A 26,215-nucleotide genomic window follows, 5' to 3' on the forward strand; every position below is an offset into this window, starting at 1 on the left:
GCACCTGATTCTCCCCACGGCCCTGGCAGGTAGGTGAGTCTGGGGCTCTTATCCCCGTCTCACAGGTGAGCAAACAGAAGCTCTAAGATACTTAACACATGAGTTAAGTATCAGCCAGATGCCAGGCACTGGACTGGCTGTTTCCACATTAGGTATCTTAGAAAGATTAGATGGCCCACCACAATCACCTTGCTTGTGCATGAGGCAGGTCAGGATTCTAACCAGCCATGGGGTTCCTGGCTCCAGACTCCTTCTACCACCACAGCAACCAGGTTAAAGCACCTGTGCTCTTGGTCAAGTTCTGCGCTGCCTCTGTGTGACCCTTCCCACAGCTCACCTTGGACCCCCTGCCCCTGGGGGAGCCTGTGCCTTCACGCCGCTCAGACTCGGGGCATTTCTTTACCACCTCTCCTGATCAAAGTTTCCTTATTCGATTCCCATCCTCTCAGAATTTCTCTCCATTGAGGGGCAGGGAGTTAACCAGAGGGGGGGTAGCTCCTATTCCAGGGTGTTATCCCTACAACTCTGGGGCCTTTCCAGATGGTGACCGGGATCTGCAGGGCTGCCTCCCAGCCTGAACCGGGCAAGGGCCCTCTCCTGCACGGCTGCCTCCTCACTTCTGTCTGCCGCCCTGTCTCCATCGCACGGAGCTGGTGGCTGGGTTATTACAACAGCTTCACGCCCAGACTCATCTTTCCTTCTTCCAGTCTGTCCTGCCAACCAATGTCACACGCATTGTGTCAGAAGCCCATTTTCATTACGCTGTTCCCAGGCTCAAAGACCTTGAGTGACTTCGAACTGTCCATAGAATAGAGTCCAAAACATTTAACGCCTTAATGATCTGAGCCCAGGATATGTTCTGACTTATCTCTGGCTACTCATCTGCACACAAGGACCTACTCCAGCCAAACTGGCCTCCTCACTCCTCCCAGACATACTCTGAACTCACATATGATCTCCTCCTTTTCAGCCCCAAAGTCCTCTCTGCTAGAAGGTCCTTCTTTCTCCCGCATGCAAACCCTGCCCATTACAATCTAATGTGATTTCCCCTAGCACTTACGGCTGATGCACAGCTAGCCTGCTCACCCTTCTTGAATGCCTGCCTGACACAAACATCGACTAAGCACCTACTGCTGCCAAGCCTGCATAAGGTGCTGCATAAACATTTGGGTTCTTATTTAACATTTTAAAAAATGCACATTTTATCTCACCAAACAACCCAAAGGTTAATGGCAGGGGTCCTGGAGTCTGATAACCAGTATTTAAATTTAGGCTCCTCGATAACGTACCATATGTAATCTTGGCTAAACAGATCATTTTTCTGAGTTTTAATTTTCCATAAAATGAGGGATAATCAGACCTAACTCATCAGATTTTTGTAAAGATGAAGTAAGATCAGTGTCATTTAACCAGGTGCGTTCAGTAAGTGATCAGTAATGGTTGCTGCTCTTTTGAGTATAACAATGGTTACTATTTGGGACAAAGATCCTATATTGGATTTTTAGTTGTTTTATCTTCTCCCTAGTTCTCTAGTTCAGCATTACCACAAGAAGGGCATGCCATAAGCATCTGTTAAATCAGTGAATGAAATGGAACCAAGAGGAGATCATAGTGGCCAATGGCCCAGAAAGTTAGCCATGCAAATCTTGGGGCTTCCACTGTCCTCCCGACGCACACATTGCCATTTGAATGCCCAGTAGTCTTCCCAAATTCCTGAGTCCCTAACCAAATGAATCTGCTTTTCCCTTTATTCTTTTTTTAAAATTTTTTAATCAAAAAATTTAAAAATATTTTATTTATTATTTATTTGTCAGAGAGAGAGAGCACAGACAGGCAGAGGCAGAGAGAGAAGCGGGCCAAGCAAGGAGCCTGATGCGGGACTCCATCCCAGGACCCTGGGATCATGACCTGAGCCGACTGAGCCACCTAGGCATCCCTCCCTTTATTCTTCTAAACCTTTGACTTCTGCTGTCCTCCCTCCCTGTTACCTTGTATCTCCCAAGCTCAACACTGTCCTGTTACAACTCCTCTCTGTCATTCGTCAGTCGCAGCCAACTGGTCACCACATTCTGCTGAGTCAATCTGCTCCTTACTTTTCTATTTGTTCCATGCATTGTTGTTGCCTTGGGAGAGCCCATCCATCTCATCTGACCACAGCAATGGTCTCCTGATGGGGCTCTCCACTCTTGGATTTCCCCTTGGTCCATTTCATTTTTCCAGCACACCCAGCTTTGTCATTTCTTTACCCCAAACCTCCAATGGCTCTCAGTGCCTATGAAATAAAGCTCAAACATCTTCAACTGGCGGTTAAGGCCTTCCATGGTCTAGGTTGTCTGCTTTTTGAATTTCTTCTTTATCCAAATAAAACAATTCCAGCCTTGTATAAGGTTTGTACTTTCCCGACTACATGCCATTTTACCCCCTCAATCCCTATGATCTTCCTGATCCAAATCCTATCATCCTTGTGTGCTTCCAGGAACAGTATGGAAGTCACCTTCCTCCGTGTTGCTCCCCTTCCAGAAGTTGTCACTCCTTCCTCTGAGTTCCCATGGCATTTTTCTCTCCAGAGCACCTATCACTTTCTTGCTTGTATTATAGTTAGATGAGAACCTCATCTTTCATAGGAGTTCTAAGCTCTTACGGGCAAGTAAAGTTTCTTGTCATCTTTGGTTCTTCAGGTGCTTAGCATGTTGCCTACAGTGTGAGAGGAACTGGATAAATGGTGGCCAGTGTGGATCCAACATGGAGAACAGAGGCTCTTCACGGGACTGCTTCAACCCTGGTGTGAATGAACAACTTCAGGGAGAAGATGATGGGTCCTATTTTTCATGACATCAATGGAGTTGGAAGCCAAGGGCCACCAGTGCAGTAGAGGTCAAAATCTGATGACAAGCCTGAGCACAGTGGGTTTTAGAATCCAGAAGTAACTATCAGTGAACTACAGGATCAGTGTTTTCTTGTTTGGATGGCATCTGAGACTCATACCTTCTCTGTATTTCAGATGACCAAGGGGGAGGGTGAGCCACATTCTTCCTCTGTCCACCTAGCTTGGACCTACCGCTTTTTCTGACTTATTGCCCATGTCCCCTGGCCTAGGTGGACCCAACAAGGATGACCCGAGACTGACCTTTCTTGCTCTAGCCCGGGTTTCCTTGGACTTGTAGCTATGTCATGGGCTTTCCATAGACCTCACCTCCTCCCTCCCTCCCTCTCATCATTCCTTTTATCCTACTCTTCCTCTTCTCTTTCTCTCTCCACAACATAACACACAGTCTGCAATTTCAAATCTTGGTTCCATCCTCCATAAGCAAACAGCCAGCATCCTTATCTTAAAATGGGGGTAATAATAATCCCCTCCACTTACAGGTCATTAGAAGTTGATGAAGTCACTTACATAAAGCACTTAGCAGATGCTGCGTGTGGAGGATATGTGGATGTGCCCCCACATCTCCCTTTCAGGACTCAAGGAGTCATTCCCTCAGCTGAGCCCTCAGGGGTCAGCCCACTCTGCGAATTTCCTTAACTGAAGACAGCCACTTTGCCCAAGTCACACCCAGTTCTGAAGGGCACCTGCCCACAACCAATGACTGATGGATGCAGGGCTATAAGGCCCGGCTCCCCTGTCCTGACTAAGGGCCACTCTAACTCCAGAGGCTCCTCATGGGCTCAGCTGAGTCTTCCTTCAGGCCTCACTCTGCCCAACCTCTCCCTTGGCTTTCTTCTGTTTCCCTCCCCTCTAGAGGTACTGATTCCAAGAGCACTCCCTGATATGCTAACATCCATCTCAGAGAATGTTTCTGAGGACAACCCCCCTTCTGACCCTGAGGACAGAGTGGGTTTAACACGTGGTGGGCCTGTGCATAGCAGGCAGGCACCCAGCACCAGCACCTGGTCCAAGCTGGGATGCCCATGTGGCTGGTGCTCAACCCCAGAGGCTGCTCCCAACCCCCACCCCCCATCCAGCTCTCTCTCAGCGCCTCCCTCCGAAGCTGCTGGGCCTGGGTGAGGGAGAGATTTAGGAGACTGGGGAAGCTATGGGGAGGAGGGCTGTTCTCAGTTCAGTCTTCCTCAGGCTTGAGGCAGTGGCCACTGTGGGAAAGAGTCCGAAAAGCAGTTCTCACTTCTCTCCATCCGTGATTTATGCCCGACAGCTCTCTGGGCGGCCTGGCCCGCCCCCTCCCCCCTGAACAAGAGCAGCCTGCAAAACTTCGTGGTCACCAGCCCTGGGCTTTGGCCTCACCTCCCTCACAGCCTGCTTCTCCGATACCGCGGTTCGCAGTTCCGCCTTCTGGCTGGGAAATGACGGGAAGTCAACCTTTATCTTCTGAGTTGGTTCAGAAGCTCCTCTGAACCACTCCTTCCTTCCAGCCAAGAGGCTGCCGCCATCAGGGTGTAAAGACACCTGTGCCCTGGAAAAGCGCCTCCTTGACTCAGCAGCTGGGGAGGGGGTGGCTCAGCTGTAGGCTCTGGAGGTGTCAGCTCCTACTCACGGATGACTGTGGGCAAGTCACGGACCTCAGCTGGCTCACCTGAGAAATGACACACCCCTACCCGTCCTCCAGGACCCACTTTGGGGGTGTCAACTGCACCCCTTCCTTCTCCACTCTGATCACAAGGACTGTGAGAACTGAAGGAAATAATGAGAGGGAATCCACACCAGCTCCGAAGTACCCTGAAGGGGATTCCCTGCCTAGGGAGGGAGACCTTCATCTCTTTTTAGGGCAACTGGAGGAAACACACAACAAACAAGAAAGACTAGGGCTTAGAACATTCTGAACTTCTGAAAGGACAGCCTTAGGGGTGAGGAGAAAGGACCCTCCAGAAAAGGCCAGTGGACGGGGCCGGCGGGAGACTCAGGGAAGCTGGGGTGGGGGGAGGTGCCTGAACAACCCTGTCTTCTTTACGTGCCTAACTATGGGCCCACTATTTAGCCAAACTATGGGCTCCTGGTTTTTCTAGAGAAAGCCATAAATCCAAGTTTGTATGTTTCTTTTTCTAAATGAAGTCTCCAGATTTTAAAATATTGCTTACAAATTCAAAATTTTCAAAAATCACTGAGGGCCAAGTCAAATGTGTCTAGGGGCCTCATTGGCTGGCTGCCCCTTGGTGGCCCGTGACTCCCGGGTAGGAGGGCCTCCTCCTGGGCTGCTCTTGGGCATCTGCTCTCTCTGCCTTGCATGGCTGCATGTGCCAGAGCTGTCCCTTCCACCTCCAGCAAGTACAAGGCCCATCTGAGTGCCTTCCAGTATCGTACAGACTTCATAGTTCGTCCTCACCGTAACAGAACAAAGACCAGAGAGGTTATCTGCACATCCAGCAAGTGAATGGAAGATTCCTGATGTCTGACTGCAAAGCCAGAGTTGGGTCGTCTATATAGTTACCAGGGACTGATCTCTGGTCTCTCCAAAGGGAGATAGAAATAAAGGGCGGAGGGGAGGAGGCAGCCCCAGGCATTCCCTTGTCTGCTCTCAGCTCCTGCAGGGGGAGAGGCCAGCCTGTCGTCGGGATGCTAGCTCTTCGCCTCTGGGCTCCTCTCTTGGGCATCACAGACACAGTCTATGCAAGTGTTTCTGAGTCAGTCTCTCTCACCAGACTTTGGGCCAGTACACCTTCTTGATCCCGGGAACTACAGGGAAATCCTACAGATGTTTACTCAAGGAGTGTGGAGGGTAAGGGAATTAGATGCATTGGTCCAGATGTGCCCATGGAAGCTCTGTTTTCCCGAGAGGCTTTGGACGCCTCTCTCTGTCGGAGACCTGCTCCAGTCCCTCCTGCTCTGGGATGACCTAAAGCTCCATTGCTCTTCCTCTGAAATCACAAAAGTGGCTGTCTCCAGCTAATTGGTACTTAGCACTCACTATGTGGAAGGTTCCCAAACTACGTGTGTTGAAGTCAGGCAGCAAATATTTTGTAAGTTGCGCCCTGACCAAAGGAGCAACTAGAGCCTGAAATCCAGCCCACCAGCCCCTCACCGAGCCTCTGTGCCAGCCCGGAGAAAGGAGCACCTGCTTCCTACCGGTTAAGAGGCACCGGCTTCCTGTCTTTCTCTTTAACAACTCATAGGTTGTGCAAAGGCGAGTATGTGTTGGTGGGGGCTGCACGCCCCTGCACCCGGCTCAGTGCCAGCGGCCTCGGAGATGCTCCTCACGGCCACTCCCTGGGTTCAGGCTCCTCGGGCGTCTACTGTGTGCCCACTCTGCACAAGCTTTCACCGTGGGCGACTAGCCCAGGAAGGGGCCTGGGTCAGTCCATAGGGCCTCATCAGCCTGTCTGCACAGGGCAGGCTGGAGTTGGCTGTCCGTCCAGTGAGCTGGCTTCCCTAAACGTGCTCAAGATTTTATTAGAGCTTCATCTTTGACATGTCCTAGAAACTTGCTTCTTCTGGGACTGAGACCAACACCTGCAGGGCCCAGGCCTGCACATACCAGAGTCTGAGCAGATAAGCAGGGCAGAAAAGCCCACACTCAGACAGAGATGTACGAAATGAGCTCTTCACTGCAGCCCTAAAGGCCACGGGCCTGGGCGGTGGTTTGGGCCCGGCTCTTAAGAGCCAAGCTTCTGCCTTTCCTGTTCTGGCTCTGAATGCTACCGCTCCCCAGACGGCCAGAGGTGTGTGGGGAGAAGCTGAGCTCAGCACCTCATGGAGGGAGATGGGGGTAACTGAGGAAACTGGCAGGAACAAGAGGGAGGGCCTCTGCCTCCCATCAGCTCCAACCCTTCCCCAACTCGTGTACCAGAAATGCTCTTGCCAGGCAGCTAGCAGGTGTTTTGCATTTTTGCGCCCGCCATTTGCAGAGGCAACGATGATCTTAGACGTGAAAGCCCCCCATACTCTTCCACAGACGTTCCCTGTGGCAGGAGGTGATCTGGGCATGTCGCCAGAGGCTAACAAGTTTCTACAGAGCTGCAGCTTTTAGATTTCAAAATGAATATATACTTTGCATATTACAGTATATCCTGCTTATTACATAAAAATGTTTTCTCCTTAGAGTATTTGAGTACAGCTTGTATTCCAGGCAGAAGTGGCAGGTTTCTTTTGACACTCTGTATACAATTACCACCTGTCCCCCACCCCCCAATCCCCACTCCTGTGTACATGCAGGTGGGCAAGTTCTGTTCACCATAAGCTTTGCCTCTTCTTGCAGAATGTCCCCACTCTATGTCCTACACTCTCCAAAGCCTTATCCAGTCAAACTCTATCCCTCAATTCAAGGTCCCTGGTCTGATGTCACCTCCCTCATGAAGTCTTCCTAGATTCCCCTCAGGCTGAAGGTAATCTCTGCCTTTGGGGCACACCCTCAGCTCTCTCCGAGTGCTTCATTTACCTCTGACCAAGTTCCTTGTTAGTCTTTTGTGTCTCTGTCTTATTTTCCCCAGAAAAGTCAGCTACTTGAGAAGAAGGTCTATCTGATTTTCCCATATGCGCCATGGAAACTGGCACTGTAAATACAGTAGGTACACAATAGCCGCTGAACGGATCTTCAGACCACTGCTATGAACAATAACAATGATAAGGGCAATGTCCCCTGGGTGTGGGTCACGGAAACCTCTGCACTGTGATGCATTTCTGCCTGGCTCTAACGGGTCTGGGCTCTGGGCCTGGGAAAGCCGGGCAGTGTCTCGCCCTCCGTGTCACAATGGCTCATTTTCTCGCTAGCGATGACACTGGTCCAGGTTGCAAGGATTCACCTAAGAACACAGCAGTGATAAAGAAAACAGGATCATACCTTAATATCATCTTCTGGCCAAGAGTTCAGCATTGTTGCAAGGTGGCCCTTGTCATGAATGGTGATGAACAGCCCACTAGGAGAAAAAACACGTACACACAGAGAAACCAGGCAGTCAGACCACAAGACTGTGTACCATTGCATTGTTTAATTTTTCCCACAGACCTGGGCAAGGGAGGGGTCCTTGGCCCCAAGAATTGAGAGGGCCCAGCCCTGGCCTTCCTCCAATTTCTCCTCTGCACCAAACAAGGACTCCATGTGCCCCATGGGGCTTATGCTCTCCAGAGGTGGCACACTTCCTTCTTCCTTCTAGACCAGGCACACAGGACCCCAGAATTCTTAGACTGAGGGACCCCAAGGCTGCTTCCAGAAACCCACGTTGGCTTCTTCTCCAGGTCCCCCTTCTGAGCACAGACCACATCATGGTGGACAGACCCCTAGGCCTGGGGCTGTGACGAGCTTAGACATGTGGGTTGTGGTGTCAGACACAGGTACAGGATGCCCCAGGCAGTGGGGGACGGAGCTGAGGCTGGGGTAGGGGTGGGCTCCCAGCTGTGAGCCAAGTCTCCCTGCAGTGCTGGAGCATGGGACTTCTAAATTCAGACGTGGCCTTCCAGCCCAGCGGGAAGGTATGTCTGTAAAGGCAGGAGGGTGGATTGTATTTTACTTAACATGGTATATGCTTAGATTCAGAAATTTTATTTATGTTTAGACCTCTGTATGTGGACCTGGGATCAGGGGTGTGAGAGTGTGTGTACCTGGACTGGTCTGTGCTGCTTCCTTTCCTGTGTTCCTCCAAAGCATCTAGAACTGCTCTTCTTGCGAACAAGGCACTCACTCTGGGTTGCCAACGTGAGCAGGCCGGGGAGGTGTGGGAGAGCAGCATCCCCACGCTCACTGCCCTCACTAACTCAGAGAAGACTTCCAAACAGTACTTTTCATGGCTTCGTGAGAGGCTCAGATTTTGGATCCATTGTTTAAATCATGCCCTAGTCAACACCGCAAGGCTCGTGGCCCTGTTCTTTGGTCCCAGCAGTCTTGTAAATCTCCCAACCCTGGATCCACCTACTGTCTGTTCCCCGTGTACTCCACCCGGGCAGCCAAGGGCAGGGGGAGAAAGCCTGACCGCAGGGCGGGCTGACTGGTATCACCATAAATACTTCACCGGCAACCCACGTGCACTGTCAACCACCGTCCAGTCTTTGCTCTTTCAATGTTTCTCTGCTCAAGAGTCACTCTTTCCACTCTCTGTAAAGACTATTTTAAAACTTTTCCATTCTCAAACCTCCAACAGCCTTGCCTTGCCCCGACTCCACTAGTGACCTTGCTTCTGATGTCACACGAAGCCAAGGGACACATCTCTGTCAGCTTCCCACCACCAAGCCTGCAAACTTCTGCATCCACAGATAATTCATTTCTTCTGTTCCAATGACTATTCTAAAGTCTTGCACTTAGGGATGCTTCTCTCTCTCCCCTAGAGCCATTACCATATAGCCATAAAATTCCCCAAGTCTGTATCATCTTAAAGACTTCTGGCTTAGGATGCCCGGATGACTCAGTCAGTAAAGTGTCTGCCTTCGGCTCAGGTCAAGATCTCGGGGTCCTGGGATCGAGCCCCACTTCAGGCTCCTTGCTCAGTAGGGAGCTTGCTTCTCCCTCCGCTGGCTCTTCCTGCCACTCTCCCAGCTTGTGCTCTATCTCTAACAAAAGAAAAAAAAAGACTTCTAGCTTTTGTTAGTGGCAGTATCTTGGACAGAGTAAACTCTCTGCAGACAGCAATAATAACACTGTTATTTTAAAAAAATTTTAAAAATATTTGAGAGAGTGAGCGAGCACGAGCCAAGGGCGGGGCAGAAGGAGAGGAGACAGACAAGAAGACTCCCTGGGGATGTGGGGCTTGATCCCAAGACTCTGGGATCATTACCTGAGCCGAAGGGAGATGCTTAACTCACTGAACCACCTGGCACCCAAAATTGTTATTTTTTAAAATTTTATTTAAATTCAATTAATTAACATATAGTGTATTATTAGTTCCAGAGGGAGAGTTCAGTGATTCATCTGATGAATATAATACCCAGTGCTCATTACATTATGTGCCTTTCTTAGTGGCCATCACCAGTTACCCCATGGCCCCCACACATGCCTGCCCCTCCAGCAACCCTGTATTTTTTCTATAGTTAAGAGTCTCTTACGGTTTGCCTCCCTCTCTGTTTTTAGCTTATTTTATTTTTCCTCCCTTCCCCTTATAATTCTGTTTTGTTTCTTAAATTCCATGTATGAATGAAATTATATAATTGTCTTTCTCTGACTGACTTATTTTAACATAATACCCTCTAGTTCCATCCACGTTGTTGCAAATGGCAAGATTTTTTGAATGGCTGAGTAATATTCCATTCCATATCTTCTTTATCCATTCATCTGTTTCTATAGTTTGGCTATTGTGGACAATGCTGTTATAAACACTGGGGTGCAGGTGCCCCTTCAGACCACTATATTTGTATCCTTTGGGTAAATGAATACTAGTACAATTGCTGGGTCATAGGGGAAGTTCTATTTTTAACTTCTTGAGGAAATTCCATATTGTTTTCCAGAGTGGCTGCACCATTTTCCATTCCCAACCATCAAAGCGTTCCCATTTCTCTGCATTCTCTCCTCAACCTGAGTTGTTAATTTTAGCTATTTTGACTGGTGTGAAGGGGTATCTTATTTTGGTTTTGATTTGTATTTCCCTGATGCTGAGTCATGTTGAGATTCTTTTCATGTGTCTGTTGGCCGTTTAGATGTCTTCTTTGGAGAAATGTCTGTTCATGTCTTCTGTCCATTTCTTGACTGGATTTTGTTTGTTTTGGGGGTATTGAGTTTCATAAGTTCTTTATGGATCTTGGATACTAGCCCTTTATCTGATGTCATTTGCAATTATCTTCTTCCATTCTGTAGGTTTTCTTTGGTTTTGTCAACTGTGTCTTTTGCTGTGCAAAAGTTTTTATCTTGATGAAGTCCCAATCTTGATGAGGTTCCCAAATGAACCTTCATTTTTGCTTTTCTTTCCCTTGCCTTTTTCTTCCCTAGAGGAGTCGTATCTAGCAAGAAGTTGCTGTAGCCAAGGTCAAAGAGGTTGCTGCCTGTGTTCTCCTCTAGGATTTTGATGGATTCCTGTCTCATGTTTACATCTTTCATCCACTTCGAGTTTATTTTTGTGTATGGTGTAAGAAAATCCAGTTTCATTCTTCTGCATGTCGCTGTCCAATTTTCCCAACACCATTTGTTGAAGAGACTGTCTTTTATCCATTGGATATTCTTTCCTGCTTTGTCAAAGATTAGTTGACAATAGACAATAGTTGACAATAGGATCCATTTATGGGTTCTCTGTTCTGTTCCATTAATCTACGCATCTGTATTTGTGCCAGTACCATACTGTCTTCGTGATTACAGCTTTGTGATATAGCTTGAAGTCCAGAATTGTGGTGCCGCCAGCTTTGGTTTTCTTTTTCAACATTACCCTGGCTATTCAGGGTTCTTTCTGGTTCAATACAAATTTTAGGATTATTTGTTCCAGCTCTGTGGAAAATGCTGATGGTGCTTTGATAGGGATTGCAGTAAATGTATAGATTGCTTTGTGTAGCATAGACATTTTAACAATATTTGTTCTTCCAATCCAGGAGCATGGAATGTTTTTTCATTTCTTTGTGTCTTCCTCAGTTTCTTTCATAAGAGTTATATAGTTTTCAGAGTACATATCCTTTGCTCTTTGGTTAGGTTTATTCCTAGGTATCTTATTGGGTGCAGTTGTAAATGGGATCCATTCCTTGACTTTTCCTCTGTTTCATTGTTGCATATAGAAATGCAACTGACTTTTGTACATTGATTTTCTATCCTGCCACTTTGCTGAGTTCCTGTATGAGATCCAGCAATTTTTGGAGTGGAGTCTTTTGGGTTTTCCACATAAAATATTATATCATCTGCAAAGAGTGAGAGTTTGACTTCTTCTTTGCTTATTTGGATGCCTTTTATTTCTTTTTGTTGTCTGATTGCTAAGTCTAGGACTTCTAGTACTATGTTGAACAACATTGGTGAGAGTGGACATCCCTGCCACGTTCCTGACCATAGGAGAAAAGCATTCAGTTGTTCCCCATTTAGAATGATATTCGCTGTGGGTTTTTCGTAGATGCCATTTATGATATTGAGGTATGTTCCCTCTATCCCTACACTGTGAAGAGTTTTGATCAGAAAGGATGCTGTATTTTGTCAAATGCTTTTTCTTCATCTATTGAGAAGATCATATGGTTCTTGTTCTTTCTTTCATTAATGTGATATATCACATTGATTGATTTGCAGATGTTGAACCACTCCTGCACCCCAGTAATAAATCCCACTTTGTCGTGGAATAATCCTTTGAAGTTCTCTTAGATCTTACTGGATAGTATCACGGTGAGAATTTTGGCATCCATGTTCATCCTTCCATTTCTATGTTTTGAAATAGTTTCAGAAGAATAGGTATTAATTTTTTTTAAATGTTTGGTAGAATTCCCGCAGGGAGCCATCTGGTCCTGGACTCTTCTTTGTTGGGATATTCTTGATTATTGCCTCAATTTCTTTGCTGGTTATGGATCTGTTCAGGTTTTCTATATCTTTCTGTTTCAGTTTTGGTAGTTTACATGTTTCTAGGAATGCATTGATTTCTTCCAGATTGCCTAAATTGTTGGCATAAAATTGCTCATAATATTCTTTCACAATTGTATTTCTTTAGTGTTGGTTGTGAGCTCTTCCTTTCATTCATGATTTTATTTATTTGGGTCCTTTCTCTCCCTCTCTCTCTTTTTGATAAATCTGGTTAGGAGTTTATTGATCTTATTAATTCTTTCAAAGAACAAGCTCCTAGTTTCATCAATCTATTCTTTTTATTTCTATTTCATTGATTTCTGTTCTAATCTTTATTATTTCTCTTCTTCTGTTACATATATGCTCTACTTACTGTTCTTTTTCCAACTCCTTTAGGTGTAAGGCTATATATTTGAGACTTTTCTTGCTTCTTGAGAAAGGCTTGTATTGCTATATACTTCCCTCTTAGGACTGCCTTTGTTGCATCCCAAAGGTTCTGAATTGTTGTGTTTTCTTTTTCATTTGCTTCCATGAATTTTATTTTATTTTTTTAAGATTTCATTTTGAGAGAAAGTGAATTTGAATGGGGGAAGAAGGAGCAGCAGGAGAGGGAGAAGAAGTAAGCTCCCTGATGAGTAGGGAGCCTGATGCAGGGCTTGATCCTAGGACCCTGGAATCATGACCTGAGCTGAAGGCAGATGCTTAACATACTGAGCCACCCACATGTCTCGCTTACATGGCTTTTTACAATTCTTCTTTCATTTCCTGTTTGACCCATTCATTCTTTAATAGGATACTCTTAAACCTCCATGTATTTGTGTTCCTTCCAAATTTTCTCTTGTGTTTGAGTTCCAGTTTCAAAGGATTGTGGTACGAAAATAAGCAGGGAATAATCCCAATATTTTAATACCAGTTGAAACCTGATATGTGACCCAGTATGTGATCTATTCTGGAGATTGTTCCATGTGCACTTGACAAAAATATGTATCCTGTTGCTTTAGGATAAAATGCTATGAATATATCTGTGATGTCCAGTGTGTCAGTCAAAGCCCTTGTTTTTTGTTGATCTCCTGCTTAAATGATCTGTCCATTGCCCTAAGGGGAGTGTTAAAGTCACCTATGATTATTATATTGTTATTTATGTGTTTCTTTAATTTTGTTATTAATTGGTTTATATAATTAACTGCTTCCAAGTTAGGGGCATAAGTATTTACCATTCTTAGATCTTCTTGTTGGATAGACCTTTTAAGTATGATATAGTGTCCTCTTCATCTCTTATTACAGTCTTTGGTTTAATATCTAGTTTGTGCAATCTAAGTATTGCTACCCCAGCTTTTATTGATATCCATTAGTATGCTAAATGGTTCTCCATCCCCTCACTTTCAATGCTGAAGTGACTTTGGGTCTAAAATGAGTCTCTTGGGGAACATTCCTCAACTTCATAAAATCTATCTGTGAAAAACCCACAGCGAATATCATTCTCAATTGAGAAAAGCTGAGAGCCTTTCCACTGAGATCAGAAACACGACAAGGATGCCCACTCTTACTGCTGCTGTTCAACATAGTATTAGAAGTCCTAGCAACAGCAATCAGACAACAAAAAGAAATTAAAGGTATTCAAATTGGCAAAGAAGAAGTCAAACTCTTTCTCTTTGCAGATGACACAATACTTTATGTGGAAAACTAAAAGACTCCACCCCCAAATTGCTAGAACTCATACAGCAATTTCGTAATGTGGCAGGATACAAAATCAATGCACAGAAATCAGTTGATTTCTTATACACTAACAATGAAACTGTAGAAAGGGAAATTAGAGATTTGATTCCATTTACAATAGCACCAAAACCTGTAAGATACCTTGAAATAAACCTAACCAAAGAGGTAAAAGATCAATACTTGAGGAACTATAGAACACTTAGGAAAGAAACAGAAGAAGACACAAAAAGATGGAAAAACTCATGGGTCCATGCTCATGGATTGGAAGAATAAACATTGTTAAAATGTCTATGCTGCCCAGAACAATCTATACTTTCAATGCCATCTCAATAAAAATACCATTGGCATTTTCCCAAAGTGCTAGAACAAACAATCCTAAAATTTGTATGGAACCAGAAAAGACCCTGAATAGCCAAGGAAATGTTGAAGAAGAAAAACAAAGCTGGGGCATCACGTTCCCTGATTTCAAGCTTTATTACAAAGCTGTGATCACCAAGATAGCATGGTACTGGCACAAAAACAGACACATAGACCAGTGGAATAGAACAGAGAGCCCAGATATGGACCCTCAACTCTATGATCAAATAATCTTCAACAAAGCAGGAAAAAATAACCAGTGGAAAAAATAGAGTCTCTTCAATAAATGGTGTTGGGAAAATTGGACAGCTATATACAGAAGAATGAAACTCAACAATTCTCTTACACCATACACAAAAATAAACTCAAAACGGATGAAAGACCTCAACGTGAGACAGGAATCCATCAAAATCCTAGAGGAGAACATAGGCAGTAACCTCTTCGACATTGGCCACAGCAAGTTCTTTCAAGATATGTCTGCAAAGGCAAAGGAAACAAAGGCAAAAATGAACTTTTGGGACTCCATCAAGATAAAAAGTTTCTGCACAGCAAAGGAAACAGTCAACAAAACTAAGAAGCAACCCACAGAATGGGAGAAGATATTCTCAAATGACACTACAGACAAAGAGTTGATATCCAAGATTTATAAAGAACTCCTCAAACTCAACACCCCCCCAAAAAAATAAATTATCAAGTCAAAAAATGGGCAGAAGACATGAACAGACATTTCTCCAATGAACACATACAAATGGCTAACAGACACATGAAAAAATGTTCATATCATTAGCCATCAGGGAAATTCAAATCAAAACCACATTGAGATACCACCTTACACCAGTTAGAATGGCAAAGATTGACAAGGCAAGAAACAAGAAATATTGGAGAGGATGTGGAGAAAGGGGATCCCTCTTACACTGTTGGTGGGAAAGCAAGCTGGTGCAGCCACTTTGGAAAACAGTGTGGAGGTTCCTCAAAAGATTAAAAATAGAGCTATCCTATGACCCAGCAATTGCACTACACAGTATTTACTCCAAAGATACAGATGTAGTGAAAAGAAGGGCCACATGCACCCCAATGTTCATAGCAGCAATGTCCACAATAGCCAAACTGTAGAAAGAGCTGAAATGCCCTTCAACAGATGAATGGATAAAGAAGATGTGGTCCATATATACAATGGAATATTACTCAGCCTTCAGAAAGGATGAATATCCAACTTTTGCATCAACATGGATAGGACTGGAGGAGATATGCTGAGTGAAATAAGTCAAGCAGAGAAAGTCAATTATCATATGGTTTCACTTACTTGTGGAACATAAGGAATAACATGGACATTAGGAGAAGGAAAAGAAAAGTGAATTGGGACTGTGGACTCTGAGAAACAAACTGAGGGTTTTGGAGGAGGCTGTGGGGGGATAGGTGAACCTGGTCGTGGGTATTAAGGAGGGCATGTATTTTGCATGGAGCACTGGATATTGTACATTAACAATGAATCTTGGAACACTGCATCAAATGGTAATGATGTATTTTATAGTGACTAACACAATTAAAAAAAACCCACAAAATAAAATAAAATAAAAGGAGTCTCTTGTATACAGCAAATCAATGGGTCTTTTTCTTTCCTTTTTTTTTTTTTTAAATCCAAACTGATATCCTGTGTCTTTTGATGGAAGCATTTATCCCATTTACATTCAGAGAAATTATTGAAAGATACAAATTTAGTGCCATTGTATTGCCTGCAAAATCACTGTTGCTTCTGGTCTTTTGTTACATTGGGCTCTCTCTTCCCTTAAAGGATCCCCTTTAATATTTCTTGCAGCGCTGGTTTAATGATCACAAATTATCTCAGCTTCTATTTGCCCTGGAAGCTCTTTGTCTCTCCTATTCTGATTGACAGCCTTGCTGGATAAAGTATTCTTGACTGCTTATTTTTCTCATTTAGCACCTTCAATATATTTCTGGTCCCTTCCAGCCTGCCAGGTCTCTGTGGATACATCTGCTGCCAGCCTTATATTTCTATTTTCTTGGTTAAGAACCTCTTGTCCTAAGCTGCTTTCAGGATTTTCTCTTTATCTCTGAAACCTGTAAGCTTTGGGGCGCCTGGGTGGCTCAGTTGGTTAAGCGACTGCCTTCAGCTCAGGTCATGATCCCAGAGTCCTAGGATCGAGTCCCTCATCGGGCTCCCTGCTCCTTGGAAAGTCTGCTTCTCCCTCTGACTTTCTCCCCTCTCATGCTCTCTCTCACTGTCTCTCTCTCAAATAAATTTAAAAAAACAAACAAACAAACAAAAAAACCTTGTAAGGTTCACTATTATATTTTGAGGTGTTGACCTATCTTTATTGATTTTGGGGGGGGGGGGCTCTCTGTGCCTCCTGTACTTGATGCCTCTTTCCTTTTTTAGACTAGGATGTTCTCAGCTATAATTTCTTTAAATAATCTTTCTTTGCCCCTCTCTCTTTCCTCTTCTTCTGGGGTCCCAATTACTCTAATATTGTTTTACTTTATGGCATTACTGATCTGTTGACTCCTCCCCCCATGAACCAGTGATTGTTTATCTCCCTTTCACTCAGCTTCACTATTTTCCATCATTTTGTCTTCTGTATCACTCACTCTCTTCTGCCTTGTTTATCCCAGCAGTTAGAGCCTCCATTTTTGATATCATCTCAATTAGTCTTTTTTATTTTGACCTGAATAGATTTTAGTTTTTATTTCCTCAGTAAGAGATTCTCTAGTGTCTTCTATACTTTTTTCAAGGTCATCTCATATCTTTATAATCACTAAATTCTAGTTTTGAATTCTAGTTTTGACATCTTACTTATAACCATATTTATTAGATCCCTGGCTGTGAATACTGACTCTTGTTCTCTTTTTGGGGTGAGTTCTTCCATCTGTCATTATGTCCAGAAAATAGACATAAGAGAGGGAAAATACTAATAGGGCATCAACAACACCAGAAAAATATACACTACACTGATCAGAAGAGAACAGAAGCCAAAAGAATAGAAAAAGAAAAAAAAATTAGAATAAAATCAACAAGAAATAAAACAGAACAATAAACTAGAGTCTGAGTATATTTTGTTCTGTTAGATGAAACTAGATCTCAAAACTAGCAAGAAATACAATGAAAGGAAGCCAAAAATGAAAATATATAAACAGAAGTGAAAAGATGAAAATTAAAGAGACTTAAAAAATAATTGATAAGAAAATAGTTGAAAAGGATAATAGAATATAAAACTGAAGGACTAAAGAATAATAACTAAACCAGAAAAATATACACTACTAATCAGAAGAGAACAGAAACCAAATGAAAAAGGAAAGGAAAAAAAAATGGGAATAAAATCAGGCAAGAAGTTGAACAGAACAATACACTTGATTCTGGATGTATTTTGGTTTGTTTGTTAGAGGAAACTAAATCCCAACAAAGGTAAGAAATAAAAGCATGTATATGTGTGTGTGTATACACACACACACACACACACACACACACAATGAATCTGAATAGATGAAAATCAAAAATGAAAAAATAAACCATAAGTGAAAAAATGAAAATTTAAAAAGACTTAAAAATTGATACAGTAAGAAAATAGTTGAAAAGGATAATAGAATATAAAACTGAAGGAGTAAAGAATAAGAAAGAACCATGAACGCTACATACTGTTTTCCCCAAGAGCTGGAGGTTTACACTTCTGTGTGACGGGTAACCTTGGTATTAGCTGGAAGGTCCTGCGGCTCATCTGGGGGAGGGGCCCGTGGCCCTGACTCTCAGGTGTTTGTCCCGGAATCACACCGTCCTTGCCAGGGGGCCAGACTCCCTGTGACCGTCTCAGGAGCCAGGTGGGGGTTGAAAATGGTGGCGCCCAGCTCTTTAGCCTGGAAACTGAAATTCCGAGCCCCCCACTCCTCAGAGAGCCCTCAGGGAAAAGCAGTCTGTCATCACTCTGGTCTCTCTGGTCTCTGCCCACTCTGTGCTCACCCAGCCTGTGACCAAGTCTTTTTTTTTTTTTTTTTTTCTTTAATCATACAACCCAGTTTCGGGTCTCCAAACTATACAGACTCCCTCGGTGCACACCCTGTGGAAGGGAGGGCAGTTTTGCCCTGGTTCTGCCTCTTGCTGGGCCCCTGCTCAGAGAGTGGTCCCCCCGTTGTGCTGAGGTTCGGGGTTTCTGGAAACCCCTAGCCCAAAGCTGGCACCTGGTCTCCCTCTTTGCAGCCAGCTTCCCCGCTTTGGTGCCTGTGAGCTCTGGGGCACTCCGGCCCCGTTCTTTCAGTGACCCTGGGGATCCCGAGACCTCACTCTCCCACCTGGGGTTCCACCCCCTTTGCCTCCTGAGCACCTTTCTACAGGCAGAAACTTCCCGCACTGGAGCGGACTTTCAGAAGTTCTGATGTTGGCCACTGCTCTATCCCGTTCCCCGCACCCCCACCCCTAGCTAGTAGAGGGTCCCTCCCCCACCCCGCAGTTTATCTTCCCATTTATCTCCTCAGATTCACATCTCCCCACTTCCTACCTTGCGAAAGTGGCCGCTTTTCTATTTGCAGAACGGTAGCAATTCTTTTCTCAGATTTCTGGTTGATTTTGTAGGCGTTCAGAATGATTTGGTAACTATCTAGCTATTTCCATGGACCAGACAAAACTAGGATGCCCTACTCTTCCACTATCTTACCTCCACTCAGAAATGTTCTTCTTCTTTTTTTAAAAAATAATACTATTGTTACAACATTTAGAGTATATAAAATACACATATATTTTAAGGCAATGGAGGCTGACCCAAAGCAGGTAGAAACTGAAGGCCCATCTAACTTTGAAAGCAGTAGGATACCTCTCGAGATTTACGAATTTGCAGCTCTTTGAGGTGAGTCTAATCTGCAAACAACTTAAGGCAGCAGAGAGCGGAAGCCTTACTGGCTTGAGGGGCTGGGAAAACATCCCGGAAGCAAAAGGGGGCATTCTGGGAGGGAAGGAGCCACGGAAAGAACGAAGTTTCCGGTCTGTGTATAAAAACCACCCACATTATTGACCTGCCAACCATCACTTGTGCATGCACAAGGCCTGGGAAAGCAGCGGCAGCTGTGAAAACTCAACAGGCATTTCAGCGGCTGATCAGGAGAGAGGGGGTTTACACAGAGGTCCTTTATAATACTCTGCTGACTTTATGCATGTTAAACATTTTCCATAATAAAACATTTTAAACAAAATAAACCAACAAAAACCCACCACAGAACCCCAAACTATTCTTGGTTTCCACATTCCTTGCCAACACTTTTCCTTCTCTCTCTTCCCTTCCACAGCCGAACTTCTTAACAGTGCTGTCTACACTAGCTGCCTCCAGTTCTCGACTCCCACTGCAGGACATCTTCTCTCACAGCCATGTGGACAAAGTCATGCTTGTGAAGGCTACCAATGACTGCCGTGTCCCAAATATGACTGGAATTTTGTCTTCATTGCCTTTGGCTTGTCAGTAACATCTGACATCCCCCCCGCCCCGCCCTCCCCCCCGCCCAACCTTTGGCCTCTGTGACTCTGCTCTGAGTTTTCCTCTTCCCTTTGGCGGCTTGAAGTTCTTAGTCTTTCATACAGGGTCATCCAGCTATTAGGTGTTATAATTCTTCAAAAACTTATACTCATCCATTTTCCTCCTTACTCTTATTCTTTCTCTCTGTGAGCTCATCCCTGGGCCAGGCTTTGGGCCAGTCACTCAAAGATCTGAAGACCAGAGTTTCTCACCTTGACATCGGGGTTGGGTAATTTTTGCTGTGAGAAGTGAAGTCCTGTGCATTATAGGAAGTTTGGCAGTACTGATGGTCTCTATCTACCATGCCAATAACACCCCATCTTTGTGACAACCCAAAATATCTCCCAACGATTGCTAAATGTCTCCTGGGAAGCAACGCCTCCCCTGGTTTTAGAGCCATTGTTCTCGACCTCCCTAACATCTCCCTCTGCATGTCTCAAAGGCCTGTCGAACACAATGGGTGCCAAAACCAAGTCTACGATCCTAATCTTCCACCACTATGACTCAAAGACAAGATAAAACAAAGACTCCAGACAAACCTGATTCTCTTCCCTTCCTCTTTTCCTCAGTGAATGTTACCCCCACTCCGTACTAGGACATCTAGGACTAGGTATATATCTAGTTTAGCAATCCCAAAGCTCTGGAATCAGTCCTCTCCCCTTTAATATAACCCAATGCCAGGTCCTTCATTTCTACCTGCTTATTTATTTATTTATAAAAGATTTTATTTATTTATTTGACAGAGAGAGAGATTGCAAGTAGGCAGAGAGGCAGACAGAGAGAGAGGGGGAAGCAGGCTCCCTGCTGAGCAGAGAGCCCAATGAGGGACTTGATCCCAAGACCCTGAGATCATGACCTGAGCTGAAGGCAGAGGCTTAACCCACTGAGCGCCCCATGCACACTTACCTTCTTCTTTTTTAAAGATTATATGTATTTGTTTGACAGAAAGAGAGCAGAAGAGAGCATAAGCAGGGAGAGCTACAGAGGGAGAGGAGAAATAGGCTCCCCACTGAGCAGGGAGCCTGATGTGGGGCTCCATCCCAGGACCCTGGGATCATGACCTGAGGCAAAGGCAGATGTTTAACCCACTGAGCCACCCAGATGCCCCTCAACATCCTCTTTCTGAATAAGTGTGGAAGTGAGCACATGAACTTGATGATGGCTGAAGACTGAGGGATGAGCATGGAAAGTGTTGAATAAAGTTTGAGTGAGGGAAACTCCTGTGTGCAATGTTGTAAATGCTCAAGGGATGGTCTAGGCTGGGTGGGGCTGGGCCGGGTTAGGCTGGGCTCTATGGCTTATACCAGGGAAATGCATGTACGAAGGCCAGGGAAGAAGAAATCTCCAGAGCCCAAGACTTGCAGGGCTTTTTCCACCACACTAATGGAGGGCAGTGTGGGTGTTTGAATTAACTTATTCATAAGGATTGAGAGCAAGTTCCAGGCATTTACTGTGCCATTTTGAAACAACAAGGGGGCGCTCAGTTGTACCGATCAAGATGAAAATAAAGCACTGGACTGGCTTCTTGGAACTTGTTTCTAACAGTCATCTCTAGGAAATTTGGAAGCTCCTACTATGTTGGTAATAATGAACTTCAAGGACTGCCCTGGATGAGAAAAGCAGCCTCATCTGGCTTTCGGAAGTTTAAACAGGGGAACTTGCCTTGGCAACAGAAGGGTGAATAGGTCAAGGCGAATGTACAAGCCTGGAACTTCTAAAACCACTTCTAGAACCACCTCTCCTCTCCACCTCTCAAACTAGCCCTTACTCTGAGGCCTGGCCTGAGAAGGTCTCGTTAGGGGTATGTTTCTGCCAGTTTTTACTTTCCCACAGCTGCGTTTCTAATATCCACAAGTGATTTCCCCCCGAGGCTGTCCAGAGCTAGTCACATGGAACAATAACGCCAACAGGATGCCAGTTCTTCCCAGCAGGAGGAACGGAGTCTCAACCCCAGGCTCACTGATGACTCACCGAGTGACCTTGGGGAAGTCATTTACCCCAGTGACGCATTAATTAATTAATCCCAGTGACGCATTCCTTGGCCTCTTAAAGCCTTTAACGTGCCCTTGTTCTGGAAATGTTCCTCATCCAAACAACTCTGGTTTTCAACGTTCCCTTAAGTAATGATACTTAACAAAAAGCTCATATCCTAAGGGATACGATCCCTATTCTAGATCTTAGCAAAGCTCTTATGTGATTAATTCTAAATACAGGGAAAGTATGATTACAGAAATTCTTTGGTACATTAAAACAGTCCCTCTTTGTTGAAGATAAGGACAGGGAGGTAGGACACTTGAAATGAAGGTTTTTACATTTAAATTTGAGCTACTAAAATTTCAACAGATCCTCTCACTCTCATTTTTGGCATATATAGTTTAATGCTTGGCAGAGATCATGTTGCAAAAATAACACCTTTTGAAATGTATTAAGAGCTTTTAATCACTTCTCAAAATGCTTCTCCATCTATTATCATAATTGTAGTTACAAATGATCCCAAACGGAATGACTGGATGGGGATTTTGAAATATTTAGTGCAAAGACCTCATTTTATAAAAGAGGACCTTGATACCCATAAAAGTAAAGTGACTTGCTCAAGGTCACACAGCTCATAAGCATCAGAACCTGGTAGAACCCGGGTCCAGAGTCCATGGTCTTTCTATCAACTCAGACTTCTTGTTCCCATAGCTAGAGGGAATGAATGAAATGTACCAGAGATGCTCTTTGGGGCCACTAATGGAAACTTTTTCTCTGATGCTTGTTGGTGAGAAAGTGAAATCCCCCAGCAGAGTGACGGACTCTGATGGTAAACAAATGAATTGCAGGTTCCAGCAGGACCCTATGGGGGGTCTCCTGCCCATCCACCCATTTTCCAGACAGAACTGCCTCTAGAACAGCTTAGAAAGAAGAAACTGCCAGGGAAGAAAACCCTTCAATGCCCTCAGCAACCTGTTTGCAGCTTCAGCCACTTTCCACTGGGGGGAAACTATCTTGCCCAGCAGTATTTGGTGGTGGGGTTTGCTGTTTCCATGAGGTTCCGGTCAAGTGAGAAATGCAGATAATCCCTCCCCTGCATTCCTCCTCATTGACTTCTGGAAGAATACATAAGTGCTATGGGAGGTGTGCCTACCTACACCTGCTTAGTCTCTCCTGAGTCCTCAGACCCCCCGGAGTCTCCGAGGCTGCAATGGGGATTTTCACCTAACTTCCAATAATGCAAAGCACTGAAAATAATGGGGCTACAAGTGAGTCAAGTGAGGTTTTGGTGAAATGGCAGATGGAAGGTGGCACAGCCTAGGGGTTAAATATAATAATAAATAAAGCTTTACACCTGGGTCAAAGCCAGCCCCTGCTACCCACCAGCTATGTGGCTTATGGACAAGTTACTTCCCTTCCTCAAGTTCAGTTCCTTATTTGTAACATGAGACTATGACACCAGCTGCTTCATACCTTTGCTATAAAGACTAATGAAGACAATGTGGATTCAAAAGAGTTTATTATAGTATCTGTTGGCATATAGTAAGCCCTGAACAAGGGACAGCTCTTAATGTTGCTTGGCTAGTGCAGTGGTTGAGTCCAGACTCAGGTGTCAGACTGCTTGGGTTCAAATGCTGGCAAAATGCCAGTGAAGCACCGGCTCATAGTAAATGCTCAGTGGATGTTTGTGGCTAATTATGAATTTGCATTTTAACTAGAATGATTCCAAGTCAGTGTGCATGTTGGTGAGGAGCCATGATTGGCAGTTATATGTGCCTTTGGCGAAACAGGAAGACAGTCATAAAGTTTGGTGGAAAATCTTCCATTATGTGGGTCACTGAGTGAGGGCCAAACACTGTAGCAATACACAGTTGGGGGACTAAAAGTTTTCCATGTTCCCTGCAAAAGCTAGTATTCAGTGAGATTGGTATCAAGGGCAAACTAAAAGGAAAACCACAGCACAAATGGGCAATATTCATTTATGGACTCACTCATTCACCATTTGTTCACTCATTCACTTGTCCGTCCATCCATCCATCCATCCATCCACCCACCCATCCGTCCATCCATCCATCCATTCACCCACCCACCCATCCATCCTTCCATCCAATAGGCATTTTGAGCATCTCTGTTCCAGGAACCCTGGTAGGCCCTTTATGTACATATCTTAATTCTCACGCAAGACTACCAGGTGGGCATCGCCACCATTCCACAGAGGAGATTAAGAACTACAGATGTGAAAGCAGAGATGAGATCAAAGCCCAGGTCTTTTAGATCCCAGAAACACGGCTCCTTTAGTGTGTGATTTGGGCAAGTCACTTCAACTCTCTGTGCCTCTGTTTCCTCTTCACCGAAATGGGAGCAATGGCTTCTCCATGACGGAGTGACTGAGGATGAAACAAGGCAAGTGCATAAAAACTCCGCACACCAGAAAGCCCTACAGACGATGTGAACCTTGGTGCTCGTCTGACCTTGTCCAACAGGGTGAGTCTGAGGCAGGGCTAATGTGTAGCCCTCCAAAAGCAGGCCAGTCTCTCTGGTTTCCTGATGGCCCATGATGGATGGATGGGGCCATCACTTAATGTGTCGAGGAGCTGTCTACGTCCACAGCTGGCCCTGCTTCAATCTTCTTTCCATGAGAAGGAACTGGAACTCCCTGAAATAAGCGATGCCTTGTGAAGCATTGCCTTTGACAGCTGGTGAGATGTTATCATCCTGCTCTGAGGCAAGAAAAGAGGCAGGAAATTGGGAAGCCCCAGGAAGCCCTGGGCTGAGACACAAAGGCATTTCCAGCTTTTGAGTGAGTTACAGGCTCCCCCGGGGGGGTCCTGAGGCGCTGAACATCCTGCGGTGAGCTAATGTAACCTGAACATTTATCAAGGCTAATGACTCTTCTGAGTAATTGGAATGGAGTGTCCTTCACGGCTCCTGGGGCTGCGAAGATGGCTATCTGAGACAGCGGCACTCCTGGGACTCTCTCGCTGTTAACAGTCATTCCGTGGAACAGGAAAAAAACAAAAATAACTTTGGCTGTTGATGACTTTCCCAAGATTTTCCTGTTTACTTCAAGGAAACAATTTTGGAACTTGAGGGAAGAAAAAAATAAGTATAGTGAATATGGCTAACTGCCAACCTCTGGAATCCAGGGCTTACCTGAATACATGCCCTGCTTTACGTAACATACAGCTTATTCTGGAAAAGTTGAGTTAATAAAGTAGCTATACCTAAAATTGTGTTGTACGTGGATTTGTGAGGTTGCTGTCTAAGGGGAACCCCTGCTGAGAACTGTTGGTGAACACTGATCACTGTCCCCCTGATTTATGGCTTTTGCCAATTTGGACTTTGCGACTTCAGTTTCTAGAAACAGAACCCAGATTCTCCCTTAGCTGATGCCGGGACTGCAGGACCCACTGACCAAGCTGAGAAGGAGGGGCCAGAGAAGCGGGGCGACCGACCACCTCCTGCATGGAGCTTTGGGATACATGTGTAGACGAGGAAGGGAATGGATGGATGTGTAACCAAAACTGCACTGAACACCGGCGCCCTTCTTTCCCGTGCTCATGCCATGTGGCCTGACAGGCGTATTTGTGACAGGCTGTTCACCCTGCACGAGAGTCTACATGACCCCTTGGGGTGCAAATGTTTCAGGGCCGAGGTGTGATTCACCATATTTTCTTTCCCCTCCCACAGCCGCCTGTATGGTTTCAGATGGGGTGACCTCAGGAGCCCAGTCCCAGAGAGAGGAAGGCCTAAGTATGAGGCCCAGCTGACCCACAAGGGACACGATGCAGCAACACAGAACACGTTTTGCTTTAAGAGTGGACAATTTTAGGGCCGTTTTGTTCCACTGTGTAACTCAGTCATGGTACACTTCATTCAACAAAATCTCTCCTCGATGCCCATTAGGTAAGACAAGATGTTGGAGCTCTGGCTGAGCAGAGGTGAGGGCTCCTGTGCTCTGCAGAAATTCTCACTGCTCTTCGTGTCAGCAGTCCCATTCCTGTAGTGGATCTCAGACAGTGACATCAGAGAGAAAGAATTTTCCTGCCTGGAAAGGGCACTATGGCAGTGCGAGTCAGGACCTGTCATTTAGAAAATCGTGTCTTTCATGTGCACCTCCTCCTACTAGACTGAATGTTCTCTGCGGACTGGACAACACCCGTCTCACTCACTGCTGTCCCCCTGCCCCACACCGGGCCTAGCACAGCACCAAGCACCCAGAAGTACCCCAAAAGCAAGATATGTCTTGGGTATGCTGAGTCGCTCAGAATGTGGATGCCAAAATGAGACAGCTCTGGGCCTTTATTTTTGCAGTTATAAATGGGGCATATA

At 45.1% G+C, this 26,215-nt stretch overlaps 1 protein-coding gene across 2 annotated transcripts in view; it reads right to left on the minus strand.

The window, feature by feature from the left end:
- Positions 1-26,215, minus strand: part of ME3 (malic enzyme 3) — a 217,150-nt gene that overhangs the window by 76,608 nt on the left and 114,327 nt on the right. For both annotated transcript variants that reach the window (XM_046017562.1, XM_046017561.1), the window contains exon 5: positions 7,728-7,803. In XM_046017562.1, coding sequence (XP_045873518.1) covers positions 7,728-7,803 — 76 coding nt within the window. The remainder of the gene's footprint in view (positions 1-7,727; positions 7,804-26,215) is intronic.

This window comes from Meles meles, chromosome 8 (genome assembly GCF_922984935.1).
Source record: "Meles meles chromosome 8, mMelMel3.1 paternal haplotype, whole genome shotgun sequence".
NCBI classification, from domain to species: Eukaryota; Metazoa; Chordata; class Mammalia; order Carnivora; family Mustelidae; genus Meles; species Meles meles.